The 17481-nt window shown below is 33.1% G+C and overlaps 1 protein-coding gene across 3 annotated transcripts in view; it reads left to right on the forward strand.

Moving 5' to 3' along the window:
• The window catches only part of LOC130444203 (E3 ubiquitin-protein ligase HECW2-like), a 164280-nt gene that overhangs the window by 75838 nt on the left and 70961 nt on the right, over positions 1-17481 (forward strand). For 2 of the 3 annotated variants that reach the window (XM_056779257.1, XM_056779258.1), the window contains exon 2: positions 15456-15551. In XM_056779257.1, coding sequence (XP_056635235.1) covers positions 15456-15551 — 96 coding nt within the window. Of the gene's footprint in view, positions 1-10031; positions 10345-15455; positions 15552-17481 lie in introns of those variants that run through there. The other variant, XM_056779259.1, reaches the window with a different exon arrangement.

The raw sequence follows: 17481 nt of genomic DNA on the forward strand, positions 1-17481 counted from the left end.
AGGGAGAATAGAAAAGATCACAAAGTTCTCACACTTACACAAGGGCGTTATAGCTCGTGTCCAAACTTTCCCATACAGAGACTTTAAATTGATGAAGTTGAGCACGCTATCTGGTGGTTATAATTGCATAAGTCTTAATCTTACTAAAATATTTTTTCAATATCACTTAACCTCAAATATTATGACATTAATTTTTCAAAATGATTTTGATCATGTGGCTGACAGGGCTGGCGCAAAATCAAATTTTCACATATCCGAAAAAGTTATTCATATATCAATTTGGTTATTTAGGAGTAATCAAATAAAATGAGATAAATAAGAGAATTCTATAGCTATCAAAAAATACTGAAAGCAAAAAATCTTTTAAGGACAGTCAAAATTAGAGCTTATAAAATAATTGTTTGACTAGAATCTTTATATGCATCGGAAACATGGACAGTGACGAAGATAGATGGAAATAAACGGGAAATATAGGAAGAAAACATCCTCAGGAAAATGTATGACGGTGGCAAAGTGGAAGAAAGTATCTGGAGAAAAGTACAAATAGAAAACTAATGCAGATGTATAAAACTTCCATTATCCTAAGATTAGAATTGGATCACCTTAATTCTAACCCCTAAATTCGGATACTTCATTGTTTTTCTGCGAATTGTTGTTTGTAATAGAATAAACTCTTTCACCTCTTTCATGAAATTTTTGCCTGTTCGAACACAGTCGATTTTGAGCGCTACTAAGGGATGTGATAATGTTTCCTTGAATGAAGGTGAAAACAGTTAATATTTACGTCCATGTTTCCATGTGTATGGGATGTATTTCTTATATTGTCTATGAACTTATTTCCATTTGCAATTACGATATACACGTACACAAAGTCGTCGCCACCTTTTGACTACGGGTGATAGAGGGGCAATGGGGCAATATTATGGAGGATAAAAAATATGAACGCATGGTACAGTCGAGAGCATGAAGCATTACACTTTGGAAGTCTTTGCCTCGATAACGATTGTAATAAGATCGGTTCTAATATCAATATCAATATATAAAACTTCACAAACGATTTTAAAAACGAATGTCAAAATCTTAATGTTATTCTGAATGTTTGAATACTTTCTACAATATAATTCAAACCTTAATTAGTCATGCGATGCGGAATTTATTAATAGGTCAATTACTGGCATGGCCTTAGGAATTTTGTCGCTTTGCGGCTAGCTACATGGGATCTGTAGGGGGGGCAACTGCTCCCCCTGCCCCCCCTGGCGACGCCCTTGCACATACAACGATATACAAAAAGTCAAAAAGTTGCAGCAAAAAGAGCAAGACGGTTAAGGACACATAATTCAAAAGCAGATATTTGTGGAAATGGTGCTGGGAGGTATGAAAAGGTGAAAAAAATGGGAGAGAAGACAAAAGAGAGTGGTGAATAATATTGATGAATAGGGTCTAGAAGACTTTGAGAGCTGAACATTCTTTCTGAAAGACCTACGTCGATAATTCATGCAACGTTATCTCTATTTATCTTTTCAAATCCTTTCTCATAACTATGACAGAAATTTCATACGCCAGCGAATTTTACTCGCGATTACTAAAATTCCGCTTCTTAGCTAGCCAACATAATAATAACGAGCACATTTATTTATTATTAATTGGGTGCAAGTCTCACTACATTTTTTTACTTTCAGCTATAATAATTGCTCAATCATTCGTAATTTATATCCGTTTCTATCACATCCATTTATTATGCATCCAACAGCTCGGAATGATCGATATTTCATTACACGTTCTCCTATAAATCTCTTGATCTAAACGGAATACCAAAAAAAAAATGGAAGTAACTCAGACTCAAATAAATCGCACTTCACTTATTTATTATTTCCTCCGCAAAGCATCCAACTGATCTATTAGTCAGAGAGCCGCTGTCATATTCCTGTGCTAATAGTTTTGTTGATTTCCAAAGGCGTTTTTTATGAAATTTTACCAAAATAAAAAATTGCTTCAGAGTGATTCAACTCTAATGCTTGATATTGTTGTTGACGAAACTTATGCATTTGTTAAATATATTATGAATCATACTGAAACATTTAAAGATATATTCGATATATGGCACCACAATCCTGATGTTTCTTCAGAAATCTTCGATGCGCCTTAATATTCGCAAACAACGTCCATTCGCCCAATGCGAACGCAGTAACCAGTGCTGCAAAAATTTCTTCTAATGCATAAAAAATTATCCTTTGTTGATCTCTGCTGCTCGACAATTTCGCATTGCCAATCGAACCGTTTCTCGGGCTGCTTCCATTTGCTCTTATGATTGGGAAGCACTGGCCATACTAAAACGGCATTCTTCACGTGCAAATTCTTGTTCTTCCTCAACCTTTCATTCGGAATGTTTCGAATACTAGTTGTATTACGGCTTTATCGAGAAAGATTCGATCCGGCATTGTTAATGATGATATCCAAATGATAAGCTGATAGAAACAAACACGTCAACTGGATCACTACAAAACTTCTAATTGTCAATATTTCAATTACGCTGAAAAATGGATAACACTACTTTTAGCAGTTAGTTGCGTTTTGTTGATGTTTTAACTGATGAATTTTTCTGTTTGTTGCGGTTTTTTACACTACGTTTTATGTCACGTCTCACGGAAACGGGTTAGAAATCCTTCTCCTGGTTCTAAGCCGCTTCCCTACTATATACACTTATATGTATATTTATGTTTCTAAATCATCAACATCAAAAAGACCAAAACCATGATTGCCTCCAAAACATCCTACTTTCCTCCCATACCATTCAACGTAAATGGTGGCATCTTCGAAAATGTCGAGAAATTTAAATATCTGGGGTGTTGGATAACAAAACATAAAGACCCAGATATAGAAATAAGATCAAGCATCGCGCAAGCAAGAAATGTCTAAAAATGAGACAATTGTTTACATTCCGAGCACTCGACCTTAAAATCCGGTACCGGATGATGAAATGCTATGTATACAGCTTATTATACGGAACGGAGGCTTGAACTCACTCAGGCGCTTAGAGAGTTTCGAATTAATAAAAACTCGAAAAACCTCGTATCTGGGACACATATATAGAAATGACAAATACAGAGTTTTACAATTGCTGATCGAAGGGAAAATCGAGGGAAAACGTAGTCCTGGCAGACGCTATGCTTCATGGCTGGAGAATATTCGCGAGTGGACCGGTTTAGACTGTTGTAAGAAGGGCCAGAGACAGAAATGACTTTGCTGGGGTTATCTCCAACCCTCGTTAGAAGAGGGCATCCAAAGAAGAAATCATTTTGATATTATGTCTCTTCTTTTTCCAAATTAGTTTTTTTTTTTCTAATTTTTAAAAGACAGATAAAAAGTTGACGTTTCGACTACTTTCAGTCTTATCAAAATATATAATTGACACTAACAATTTGCGTATTTATATTAATCAAAAGATCACCTACATCATGAACATCAAAATCACAAAAAAAAATAATTATTCCTAAGTTTTTACATCTCAAAAATACGTAGCAGCCATCAATCAAATTATTTGTAGTAGTATTAGATTTTAAAAAATAGAGCCTTAAATTTTACTTAAATTATTTAGGTCTATATCAATTATAGCTTTTTCGTTTTTATGAATGTGAACAATTTCTAAAAATTCTCTTTTTTAGTATAATTTTTCAAGGAAAAATTATACTATTACGGTAGGCATGACTAGAAGAAAAATGGGGGGCACATCATCATTTTTCCCATGTTTTGAGACCTCCTGAACACGATTATGATGGTTTTTCGAATGTCTGTATTTTATATATATATATATATATATATATATATATATATATCTGTTTAAGCTACAATTCTTATTTTCGTCTCTCGAGCAATTGCTATGGGTCCGATTTGGTTCAAAATAAGCATACATGGCTTTTTTGGCGGCCGTTTGATGTTATTAGAGTTTGGTTGGAAACAAATGAATATTTCGAGGGGTCGCAGTGGAAAAAAAGTGGTTTTTGACCTTTGCTCACCTCTGCAGGTCAAACGAAAAGAGACTGAAAAATGAAATTTCACATGTAGGTTCAATTAGTTGCGAGATGATTTCCTGTCTAAGGTCGAAACTTTCCATCTCCATCCCTCTCCAGTTTATGGTAATTTTTGTTATATTTTCTTATTTTTTGGCCAGAAAAAGTTTAACTAGAGGGTTCGAACTTCGCATGCAAGTAGGGGTGATGTTGAAGAATTGTCTTTCTCAAGTTCAAAGTTTTCTTCTTCAGTTCTTCTAGCACAAAACGCCCGAAACCATTTTGATCGTTGTAATTGTTGAACTGGACCGCCTCCTATTTAATGAATAATACTTCCCATTTTCAAAATTTCTTGTCATTATGACAATTTTTTCTTTGTTGTCAATTGGAATTGAACAAGAGGGTTCGAGACCACCGGGTCTATTGAAATTATGAATTTTCATTCGAGAGAGAGAGAGAGAGTTAACTTGTGAAATGAAAAGTTATTGAAGAATAGCAAATTTTCCATATAAAGAAATAAGATTGAGAATTGATATAATTTCCAAGAAATTCATTATATGGAAAGATTTGTTTGTGTATTAGTTAAATTCTTCATTCGTCGAAAAATTCGACTTTCGTGATGGAGCTCTACTGCTCACGTTTTTTTCTTTTATTAGTTTCTGTTCCAAGAATTTTGAAATCTTTATAATTCATTTTTTTTTTAAATTTCGAGGTTTGTTAATACAATTTTATTTTTTTATCGTATTGATGACCTTTTAGTCTATTTTCTAAATACTGAGATGTCTGCCCTACATACACTTGATATATGATATTACTTATTTCTTTATATAGAAATATTCCTATTACCATTGTGGAAAATAATATTAATAAAAAAAATGGGACAAAATTAAAGTATACAAATAAATACCTCAAAACGAATTTATAAAAGCCATAGAATTTACACTTACAACAACATACTTCAAATATGAAAATTAAATATATGGGAGCTAACATAACAAGTGTTATAGCAAAATTAGTAATGGAAGATCTTGAGGAAACTGTATAAAAATATTCCATTTTTTCCGTTATCTAGATGATTGCATAACTGCCGTACCAAAAAATCAAATTGAAAATATAAAATAACAAATTCAATTCTTTTAATATGTTGAAATGCGAAATTTCTACAGTTGGACTCGTATATAACCTGTTACCTAATGAATGCTCAAGTTTCAACGTACCCAATACAAATAAACTGCTCTCTAGTCGTTCCATATAAGGTACCTACCTGTTGAATATGGTGAGTCGTGACATCAGGAGCTGCCTTTGGAATATGCAAATCTAAAGTAAAATGATAAAAAAACAAATAGGCCGGTATAAACATTTCAAGATGTTTAAAATAACTTGCTGTGTTTATATACATCTAAATCTTTATTATTAAATTCGTACTTGTCTTTATTATCACTACACTTTGTAATTTCATTGTCTTCATTCGCACATGGTCTAAGCAACGCCATATTTCTATTTATTTAAAGAAATTTATTAATTGAATTAATCTCACTGAACGACGCCACTGATTATCGCAGACTGTCTGACACGAATATTTGGCTAATAGACATGCATTTATGTTTGCAATTCGATATTTTCATTGGTAAACAGTGGAGATGATGAATTTTGACACACATTCATCAAGTCCACGTGGACTGACGGTTTGTTACATGTTTACTGAATTTTATACGGGGAGTAAATATTATTTCCCATTTCTTAATTTGGTATGAGTGCCGTGCGTATTTATGAAATTTTGATTGTTTTCGCATAACTGTCTTTTGCAATTGTTATTCAGTAATAAAAATTGTGATAAAACAAATTTCAATTTTTATATTTTCTTCGTCTATTTATTTATATTTTGAGGAATTCAATCAACTGTAGTTTGATTAACTTTACGGATAGTTATGGTTCTTTCGTTTAGTGCGTGGAACACTTTTATTTTGAGTAAAAGAAATAAAAATAAGGTTAATCTTCATATACTATTAAATAGTTTCTATTGACTAGCTAGAATACTTTGTTAAATTTTTTGAAATTGATTATGATTGAGCAATGAGTATGACTTCGATTTGAACAAGAGTTTATTCGATTCATTTTTTCAAAATTATTTTTTTACGTACTACCCTTCGTTTCTGAGTTATAGTTTTATAAAGTTGCGAAATCAGAACTTATATTTAAGGATATTTTCTAAATTATACATTCGAACATTATGAATTTTTGATGGACGATTACGTATGTCCGTATAGTGTGTTTGATGGAATAAATAATTCTATACTATTATCTGAAGGCCAGGGACGGCCGTGTCTAATGGTTAACAAACCGTAACTTTCACAAGGACAATCTAAAGATAGCAAAAATGAATTTTTTAATCGACTCGATAAAATTTTACATCGTTGTACATGCCAGAGAAACATTTTGCCATAAAGAGACATTCTGAAGAAAATAATCATGTTTGATCAAACATGTTTAATTGTGTTTTAATACGAATTGTTAACCATTGGACACGAGCCGCTCCTGGCATTCATATAGTAGTGTAGAATTATTTATTTCGTAACTTTAAAGACCTATAACTGTGATATAAAAATTATTTTCATGTCATCTACTCACTCCCGAATATTTTGCATCAAGTCCCGGAGGAAATTGTATACGGTTTGATTTTATTAAAAGAGACGTCTGCGTAATAAAAAAAAACTACTGTGATGTGCAATAAACCATAGAGGTGATATTTTCTGTCTATACTTATATAATATGCTGAGCTAATGACAATAGAATGTATTGAGAATAATTAAAAGCCAACCTAACAAATTATTTATCTACAATACGTCGTCAGATGCCACATAAGTCATATATCATCCTTTTTCAATCAATGCATTCCATATATGTGCACAATAAAGCAATAAATACATTTATTCAAACAAATATGCCGACAATTTTACGACTTAATATTCTTCAGCAATCTAACACTGTCGTAGATATATTTAGAATGTGAATTTATACAACTACTACTATAGTAGTAGTTTTATCCCCGTCAATTAGGGTAGTTACCTTGCATTATTGAGACCCTTTTTCGACGAAAGCCAGATGGCTACCTTTCCTTTACTTTCAAATAATATGGACAAGGAAACGGAACTAGCATTGTAAAATTGTATTAGCCAAATCGGATGTCCTATTTCCGGTTGGTATCGCTTAAGGAAGTATTTGGGGTTCGTTATTTTTGGTTACGAGGGATGGAAATTTATTTTTAGAGTTTTTAAGTAACCGTTATCCTAAAACTTTCATTTTAGTTATGCATCTACGTTGGATTCCAAACGTAGCATCCTTTTTATATAGCATATAATTAGGGATAAGTTTATTCTCGATACCGATGAGCGATATCACCGATTCTTGGTGGTATCGGTATCGAGAATCGATCGCAAAAAGTCGATACCTATACCAGTAAATAGACGGAAAATTATTTTTTAATCCAATTTATATTGTTATCAAAATGAAATTATCATATTTTGAAAAATATTTGTCTTTGTTTATATATCGTCATTAGGTGTGGAGAAAAATCCTGCTTTTGAAGTAACTTGGATAATGATTTTAATTTTTGATACAATAACCAAAAAAATAAGTGCTTAACGTAGACCATATTTTTCCCTCTGTTAAGTATTGGTCCAATTTAATTTCAGAATAAATGTTTATTAAAACATTGTTTGCTTTTTATTTGCGAAATTGCCTCATTTATCCCTGTATAGGCACTGATATTTTCAAAATTGGTTTATAGGTTCTACAAACAAATTATGAATATGTTTCTAGTAAGAGAAGTTTTTTACAAGGTGCTGTTATACATCGATGGTACCGGTATCGAAAATCGAAAAATTTTGGTATCGACACGAAAGTTTTAATCGTTTTTAAATTCAACTTTAAAACGGTTTACATCGTTTTAATGTGATCTAACATGCTCAGTTAGTTGTTGTTATAGAACGATAATTTTTAGAAAATTCTCAGAAGTTGTCAATAATCTATTGAATGTCAAGTTTTGTTAATATTAATAATAACACTTCTCCGAAAATTTGAGTTTGAAATCAAAAATATTGTGCTGACGCATATGGGGGCTCCTTTTCAATTCAAAATACATTGAATAAAACTGAACCCCATTCATTTCATTTATCGCATTTTTAATAATGTGCTTAAAGGGTCTGTCTACAGTGGAGCATTTAGGAACCCTAGTTTCGTATTGGGAAACTTATGGCCATTTACCGAATTTAAAACCGTAACTCTAACTCTTTGAACTATAAATCTAGCGACTAGAAGTATATGATCTTTATATTCCTCAACAAAATTGTGATGAATAAAGTTGACTGTCCAGAATTACTAAGTCAGGTTACCAGTCGGTCTCTCTCTTAATTGCTAGAACTATTTTTCCACTTTTATATCACTGTCATATGCAGAACTGTTTGATTTAGCAAATTTTCCGTTTGGAAAGCTACAGTTTACCTGTGCAATATTTGTGAATCCATCCGTAATCTCTTTTTAGCTACATACACTTTTCCCAGCGATGTTCAATAATTTCGATACCCTTTTATAATGGCCACCGAGCCGTTCTTTCAAGTCTAGAAACAGAAAATAATCCGAGGGAGCTAAATGAGGCAAATATGATGCATGAGGTAGCGATTCAAACTTTAATTATTCAATTTTGGTCACTGTAATAACGGGTGTGTGAGTTCGTGCGCTGTCTTGATGAAACAACATTTCCTTCATAGCCAAATGCGGCCTTTTTTGCAATAATAGTCAACGTTGATAGTTTTTTTCTTTTTCAAGATAGTGAATGAAAATTATACCAAGCGTATGCCAAAAAATGGACGCCAAGAACTTATTTGCAGATAGAACAGTCATTGCCTTCCATTTTTTTGATTGTTCTTCTGTTTTGGGTGTGACATGATGAATTTACGTCTCATCCATTTCTGTGAAACATTGCCAAACACACGATGGAAACAACAACGACGATGTTTTTTTCATTTTGAGCAAACGCGACACTCATCTTGCGTACATCTTTCTCATGTCTAAATTTTCATTTTGTATCGCACTTTTTGAAACGCCTACTATGTCTGCTAACTTACGCACTTCAAGTCGACGATTATCCAGCACCGCTGTTTGGATTTTTTTCAACATTTCTGGAATCGTCACCTTAATTGGTCTACCACTGCGATGCTGGTCTTCGCACGGCTTCGTTTAAACTCTGCTACTCAATATTGCACTGTTGATAACGAAGGAGTAGTCTGATCCAGAGTAGATCTAGCTTTTATATTGGTTGTGCTAACGCCTTTCAAATAAAAGTCTTGTATTACATAATGACTACTATTCATGTATACCAAACAAATGCCAAACAACGTGGCGTCTTCAAACTTGAAACATATGCTGTATGTTGTTTTTTTTAAGCAACGGCCATCATCTCTAGGTCAAGCCAAGTACTTTTGAGACCATCTTCATATTATATGACTTTTTTGAGAGTTTGCTATGTATACAATCAAAAGAACAATTATATCAAATTTCGATTAAATATGTGGAATAGCAGTTTTTACTCGTGTTAGTTCTAAAAATAGATAAAATTTAATAATGAGCGTAACACAAAAAAAAATAGAAATTCTAAAAAACTTTGATGCATTACCGAAAGTTGTTTAGAATAAATGAATTTTTAGCTATGTCTGTTGATGTACTGGATTAAATATTCAGCGAAATCAAGTAACAACGAAGATTATATCAAATAAATTGATGTAGACAAGTTTTGATCTATTTTCCCGCCTAACCTGTATTGTCAATAACGCATCGAAATTCCATTCAGAAACTATTTTACTACCAAAATACGCCCCTAATTATTTCTTCTTAGAATTTACAATTCAGTACCTCTCTCCCTCCTTTCCCGCTGTCCTATGAACGAAACCCCCTCTCCGTTTGTAAAATACTACGTTCAACTGTTCAAGGTGATTCATTCATTCAGAATATATTCATTCATAAACGTTCACAGTGTTTCAGTCAGTAGACTCGATCGGACGTCCGGTTAGAGAAAACCAGTCGACTGTAGATTCCACTTTACCAGTTTCGTTTTTATAAGGTTCTGTTGACACCGTGGCGTTTATTCAAACGATATTTTTTTAAACATCAGGTGTGCCTAGTGTACAAGATTTTTTTTCACACCAGGATCTTTGATAATCCGTGACGTGTTGTGGCGATAAAATAGGTATGGTGTCAAATCGGGATTAGTGAAAGTTGTGATGGAATTTCAAGTTGGATTATTTAAATTTGATGAACGATAATTGTGATTTGGAATTGAAAAGTAAGTAATATCGCGTAATTGTGTTTATTATTAATGTAAAATTCACGGAAAGTTATAATGAGTATGTACTATTATTTATTTATTCAAGGAAACTGTCAAAGGTCGTTGGTCTTGACTGTTATTATAAAAAAATTATTACGTGTAAGTTAAAATGTCGCAATAACGCAATTTTCTTTGTAAAATATTCTTTACACAACGTTTGTTCTATTTTTTCTGGTAATTCAAGTAAGTAAATTCGAATCTTAATTATTATTATGAAATTTTTTCTCCATTTTTGATTGTTTGTTTGTGGATGAATCTGCAATATCACCACAATTTTGATTTGAATTTGAAGGTACCTCAAAACTTTTTGAATTTTGATTAAAAAAATTACTTGTGCCACAATATTGAATTAAAATAAGTACTAGGATTTCCACGCGAAAATGAATATTTTTTCCACAAATACATATTTTTGAGCTTGATTCGTTATTTTATGTACATTGCAGAAAGTCCGTCAAATAGTATTTCTTCAAATTAAAATAATTTATTCTAATTCGTGGAAATTTCAAATTCTAAATTAATATATTGTTCATGAATTTTCAAAACCTTGGCTATTTTTAAGAATCTATTAATCAAATTTCGGAACTGTGAGATAAAAGAAGATGAATGTTGCATCAAATTCCATTTCGATTGATTATATCCAAATTAGTAGTAGTCTTTTAAAATAATTCATTGTAGCGTCGTAATCCTCCAAAGGAAATTTGAATTTTGTACACAGGTACAAAAGCTAAAAAACAGAAAATATATATTTAATAACAATGTTTTGTTGTGTAACGAAATTGTAGTACGAGGATGTTCCCAGAAGTACCTGGCGCAACGAAGAAAACACAAAAATTTTGGAAAAAAATATATTTATTTCTCAACGTAATCTCCTTTCAGCTCTTTTTTATAATAAGAATCGCGTAAGCTCCGCAAAAAAGCCATTAACTGCCGACATCACCTCTTCATTGTTTGAAAATCTTTGATCACCAAGTCTGGAAACAGAAAATAATTCGGGGCTCTAAAGTTTTGTGAGCTGATGCATTTTTTTGATGAAACGATACTTTCTTCTTAGCCAAATGCGGCGGTTTTTTGCTTTATTTCTTCGCTCATATGTTGCAATAAGCTCGCATAATATTTGCTGTTGATAGTTTTTCATTTTTCAAGATACTCAAGAAAATTATTCCACGCGCATCCTAAAGAAATCGACGCTATCTCCTTGCCTTCAGATAGAACGGTGTTTGACTTTTTTGGAGCCGCTTCTCCCTTTTGTTTGGTCTTGTCGTGGTAATGAAACGGCGCCAAACTTCGGCTTTACTTCTGTGAAACATTACCAAACACTCGATGGAAACGACGCTGTTTTTGTTCCGTTGTGAACATACGCGATACTCATCTTGTGCACAGCTTTCGCACGTCCAAATTTTCTGTTAGTATGCGATATACCGCACCTTTTGAAATGTCTTCTATGTCTGCTAGTTTACGCACTTCAAGTCGACGATTATTCAGCACCAGTGTTTGAATTTTCTTCAATATTTCTGGAGTCGTCACCTCAATTGATCTACCACTGCGATGCTGGTCTTTTGTTGATAACTGTTGATAATGAAGGATCAGTCTCACTCAGACTAGAATCTAGTCCAGCTTTTATATTGGTTGGGCTGAAGCCTTTCAAATAATAGTATTGTATCACAAAACGATAATTTTTTCCATGTTTCTGAAAACGTTCAATATTGATTGTTGCTAAACAAATACTTTACAATGTGGCATCCTCGAACCTAAACAACATACTGTATAGATTGTGTACTTTCTAGTATAGTGGTATTTTTCAAGCAACTATCGCCATCTCTAGATCAGGCAAGGTACTTCTGGAACCATCTGAACATCACAAATACAATGGATTATTTTACAAAAAAAAAACAATCTTACCTAAAAACTGAGTTAATCTTCTTCAAAGTACTTTCCTTTGCTAGCCACGCCTTCATATAAATGTTGAATCTAGACTTGGAAGTATTTCTGGAAGGCTTCTTTCGGAATGGCTTTCGTCTGCGGTGTTGTAGCTTCTCTATGTCATTAATGGTGTCAAAACGTTTCCGTTTTAATATACTAACGTTAACCTAACAGATATCTATTAGATTTGCTCCATCAGACTGTAACAACTTAGACAAGTTCAAGTAACGAACAAAAATTTTTACGTTCCAGCACAAATTGAACTTGTTTAGAACTAGTTTGAGACAAGCAAAAATTTTAGAACATTTTAATCAGGGTATGTATTTTTAGATCGTGTATGGGGCTGTAAAATATTATTAAGATGGTGATAGGACATTTAGATGGTATTGGCGATGATTTTGTGAATAGTGCAGTGAAATTATATGTATTGCATCGTGCACCAAGATTATCATTGAATGAATAATTAATTTTTTTCATTTGTTTAAAAAAGGGATTATATTTCACGGAAAAAATGTAATGTTAATGTTAATAGATTTCACGAAAATATTTGCTTTCGGAAGTTACGTCTGTTTTTTAGAACCGTTTGTTGTTTGTGTAACTTAACAACTGCGCAAAAATTTTTATAAACAGAAGCCGTATATTTTAAAACCAGTTGCTTAATTATTTATAAAAACAAAAGAAAATATATTTATCAGCAACATTTTCAGAACTGACAAGATAATATTATAACAAGAGTTTTAATTGATGAGACCGACTATCGTAACATTTTAACAAATATATCTTTCAATAAATCTGCAATTGCCAATAAATAGTTTCCCAAAAATAAAGCATTACTAGAATTTTCAAATTATATTCCAGTTACGTAAGTTCTATGAAAAATCAATTTAAACACAACACTAATTAAGAAAAACACATTTTTTTGCCAAAAATCGTTTTTATTCATCAATGCAATCTTCTTCGAGAGAATTACAATCATTCCAACGCTTCTCTATCTTCTCTATGCCGTAGGGATTAGGATTAGTCTTTTGCCTCAAAATAGGCTTCAGTTTCAGCAAGTGCTTCTTCATTTGAACTGAATTACTTACCCGTGAGCATTTTTTTAAAGATCAGTAATCACTGGGGGCCAGATCTAGACTATACAGGGAATGAGGAAGCTTTTCGAAATGTAATTCCAACAATCGTTGCCATCGACTTGTGAATCGATGCATTGTCTTGCTGGTTTTTTCTTTGACATATGAGGCCGTTTTTTCTTGATCCAACAACACTATGAAGTATTAGCTTTTGATTGTCTCTCCTTTTTCAAGATATTCGATGAACAATTTTCCATGCGTATGGCAAAATACTTCCCAGCGCCTTTTTACGCTTCGGACGTGGTTCATTGGCTGTAGTCCACTCAGGTGATGACCTTTTCCATTTCGGAGTGAAGTGATGGATCCATGTTCCATTCATTGTCACATATCGACGTCAAAAATCTCATTTATTACATGTAAACATTGCCAAACACTGTTCTGAATCATTAACACGGTGTTGTTTGGTAAACACACTGCTTTCTAATATCTTTCGGCCTCAGCTATCTCACGCAATTTTAATTTATGATTAGATATAACCAATTTGTGGATTTTTTTGACGTTTTCTGAAGTAACCACCTAAATTGAACGACCAAAAAGTTCAACATCATCGGTGTTTGAACAACCACGTTTCAATTCTGCAAACCAATAACAATTGATTCTATTCGATGGAACAGAGTCCGGATAACACATTTAAAACCATTACTGAGCTTGTACAGTTTTCAAGAACCAAGAAAAAATAACAAAAGTAGCCTCACTTAAATAACTGTCACATTTTTCTGACTAATCAAAATTTCATGAAGTTTTACGCGTAGTCTTTTGAAAGTTGGTATGTCATATGGATTTGACAATGGCAGCGCCATCTGTGTGTCGGTCACACGACTTATTGAATGATGTTATAACTTGGCACTAATTGAGATCTTATCCTCAAACATTGTATATTTGCAGTTCAAATAACAAAAAAGGATGTCTCTCGGATAGATTCCAATCCCCCTCCTATTTATAGGGATTTTCGGAATTGTCCAAAAGCTGCCTTTACTTGATTTCTAGTAATTGATAGAACTGCGCGAGTTATTCTGCTTTTTAATATATCACTATCATTTGGAATGTGTCCTTGATAAACTATTTGTTCTATTTACAAAATGATCCAGTATTGTAAAGTCTGGAGATCTAGCAGGCCAGCACACTCATTATCGTGAAGCCTTAGCCTAGTGCGGCAAAATGTTTGAAATACCAGTATTTTAGAGACAAAAAACAGTACAGATTTAGTACATTTAAAAATACATAATACAGGTACACTTTCGAGGGGAATATAGGGTAGGTTTAATTTCACATTTTGTATTCTACGGCAAACTTCGTCCGAATTTTTTCAATACATAAGTTTCAAATAGTTAATTCAGTTTTTATTATTGCATTACCTCTCCGCCATCTTTGATCCTAAGACTCGGACTTATACCTTATTCTAGTGCGACAAATTCTGACTTGGTAAGTATGCTCCGATATCTGAGTGACAATTTGGGATTGAATTTCTACAATTCCATTCTTCTTTAATGAATGCTTTTTGTTGTAAAAAATATCTCGATCATACGCCAAGGAATACTTTTGTTCATTGCCGTATTTGGGATACATTAAACTGAACAAACCAGTAACCATTTTTATATATTTCGTCAGTTCAGTCAAACTGAATCTCATGAACTTTTTCGTTGAAATTGTATTTAAAAACAACTAAATTTCAAATAGGAAGTTATTTAAACAGATTAATTTGGTCACGGATACAACTTTGTTCTCCCATGGCAGTTTTTGTTACAAATATTACTCTTTGGGTTGTAAAATGAACATAAAAGTTTGGTGTAGGGTTCTATATGTTGATTCTAAACTTATTTCAATAATTTGTTCTCGTATTAACCCCATAAATGGAACTTTCTTATAAAGAAAAGTAGATTTTTCGAAAAAACTTGAATCCCTAATTTTGTAAAACTAAAATTTTGTTACAAATTAGTATTTAACCAAGTAGAGCTAAACTTTAATCTTTTAGCCTATCCGAGGAGACGGTATAGTTGAAAATATTTAATTTTTTTCCAGATTCTAATAGTGTTGAGGAGTGTCTCGTTAGGCAAGAAATTAGGGGTCAAGAACAAAGTACGATGTGGCTTTTGGATATACCTCAAACACATAATGGTAATTATAAAACATGTTTGTTTATATTTTTATACAATTAATCAAAAAGTATTTGTCAAATCGTTAAATATTAAATGAATATTATTAATTTCAAGCAATTCGTAATGAAGGTATTTTCTTTATTGTGTAATGCTTTGTTAACAATCAAAAGATAAATTTATATTATAATAATAAAGAGAACAAAACTAAAATGTTCAGTTTATTTGTTGCAAAATTATAATCCAGTCATGTATAAGAACAAAATCATAAAGTAAATCAAAATGTATATCCGCGATCTATGAGTTCATAGCCTAACATAGAAAGACCCTTTATTTCAACACACTTTTCATAAAGCCTGACTAAAGCTTTTATGCTAATCTTTAGAAATATGATGCATCTTTAGAGTCAAACTGTTCGTACATGTCCTATTTAATTATTTCGTCGTTTTTAAATATTTTATCCCTCAACTATGTACTGTAACCTTGCAAATGTGCGTTTTGTTATACCACGTTTTATGTCACGTCCCACGGGATTATATATGCCCACGGAAAAGGGAAAAAAGTATTCTGTCCTTCTCTAACTGTAGTCGTGTAATTAACACGACTTTCTTCCACATAAAAGTATCTATGTCCGTCTCATGATTTTAAGCCATCTCCCCACCTAGTATCTTATGCCCTACTCTTGGTTCTAAGCTACCTCCTCACCAATTTTCATCCAAATCGGTTCGGCCGTTCTTGAGTTATAAATAGTGTAACTAACACAACTTCCTTTTATAGAAATGTCTAACGTAAATAGGATAAAAAGTATCTATCTCCTTCTCATGGTTGTGGGCCACCTCCCCACCAAGTATCTTATGCCCTTCTCTTGGTTCTAAGCTACCTCCTCACCAATTTTCATCCAAATTGGTTCGGCCGTTCTTGAGTTATAAATAGTGTAACTAACACAACTTCCTTTTATAGAAATGTCTAACGTAAATAGGATAAAAAGTATCTATCTCCTTCTCATGGTTGTGGGCCACCTCCCCACCAAGTATCTTATGCCCTTCTCTTGGTTCTAAGCTACCTCCTCACCAATTTTCATCCAAATCGGTTCAGCCATTCTTGAGTTATAAATAGTGTAACTAACACAACTTCCTTTTATAGAAATGTCTAACGTAAATAGGATAAAAAGTATCTATCTCCTTCTCATGGTTGTGGGCCACCTCCCCACCAAGTATCTTATGCCCTTCTCTTGGTTCTAAGCTACCTCCTCACCAATTTTCATCCAAATCGGTTCAGCCATTCTTGAGTTATAAATAGTGTAACTAACACAACTTCCTTTTATAGAAATGTCTAACGTAAATAGGATAAAAAGTATCTATCTCCTTCTCATGGTTCTGGGCCACCTCCCCACCAAGTATCTTATGCCCTTCTCTTGGTTCTAAGCTACCTCCTCACCAATTTTCATCCAAATCGGTTCAGCCATTCTTGAGTTATAAATAGTGTAACTAACACAACTTCCTTTTATAGAAATGTCTAACGTAAATAGGATAAAAAGTATCTATCTCCTTCTCATGGTTCTGGGCCACCTCCCCACCAAGTATCTTATGCCCTTCTCTTGGTTCTAAGCTACCTCCTCACCAATTTTCATCCAAATCGGTTCAGCCATTCTTGAGTTATAAATAGTGTAACTAACACAACTTCCTTTTATAGAAATGTCTAACGTAAATAGGATAAAAAGTATCTATCTCCTTCTCATGGTTCTGGGCCACCTCCCCACCAAGTATCTTATGCCCTTCTCTTGGTTCTAAGCTACCTCCTCACCAATTTTCATCCAAATCGGTTCAGCCATTCTTGAGTTATAAATAGTGTAACTAACACAACTTCCTTTTATAGAAATGTCTAACGTAAATAGGATAAAAAGTATCTATCTCCTTCTCATGGTTCTGGGCCACCTCCCCACCAAGTATCTT

The sequence above is a fragment of the Diorhabda sublineata genome, chromosome 5, assembly GCF_026230105.1.
Source record: "Diorhabda sublineata isolate icDioSubl1.1 chromosome 5, icDioSubl1.1, whole genome shotgun sequence".
In the NCBI taxonomy this organism is placed as follows: Eukaryota; Metazoa; Arthropoda; class Insecta; order Coleoptera; family Chrysomelidae; genus Diorhabda; species Diorhabda sublineata.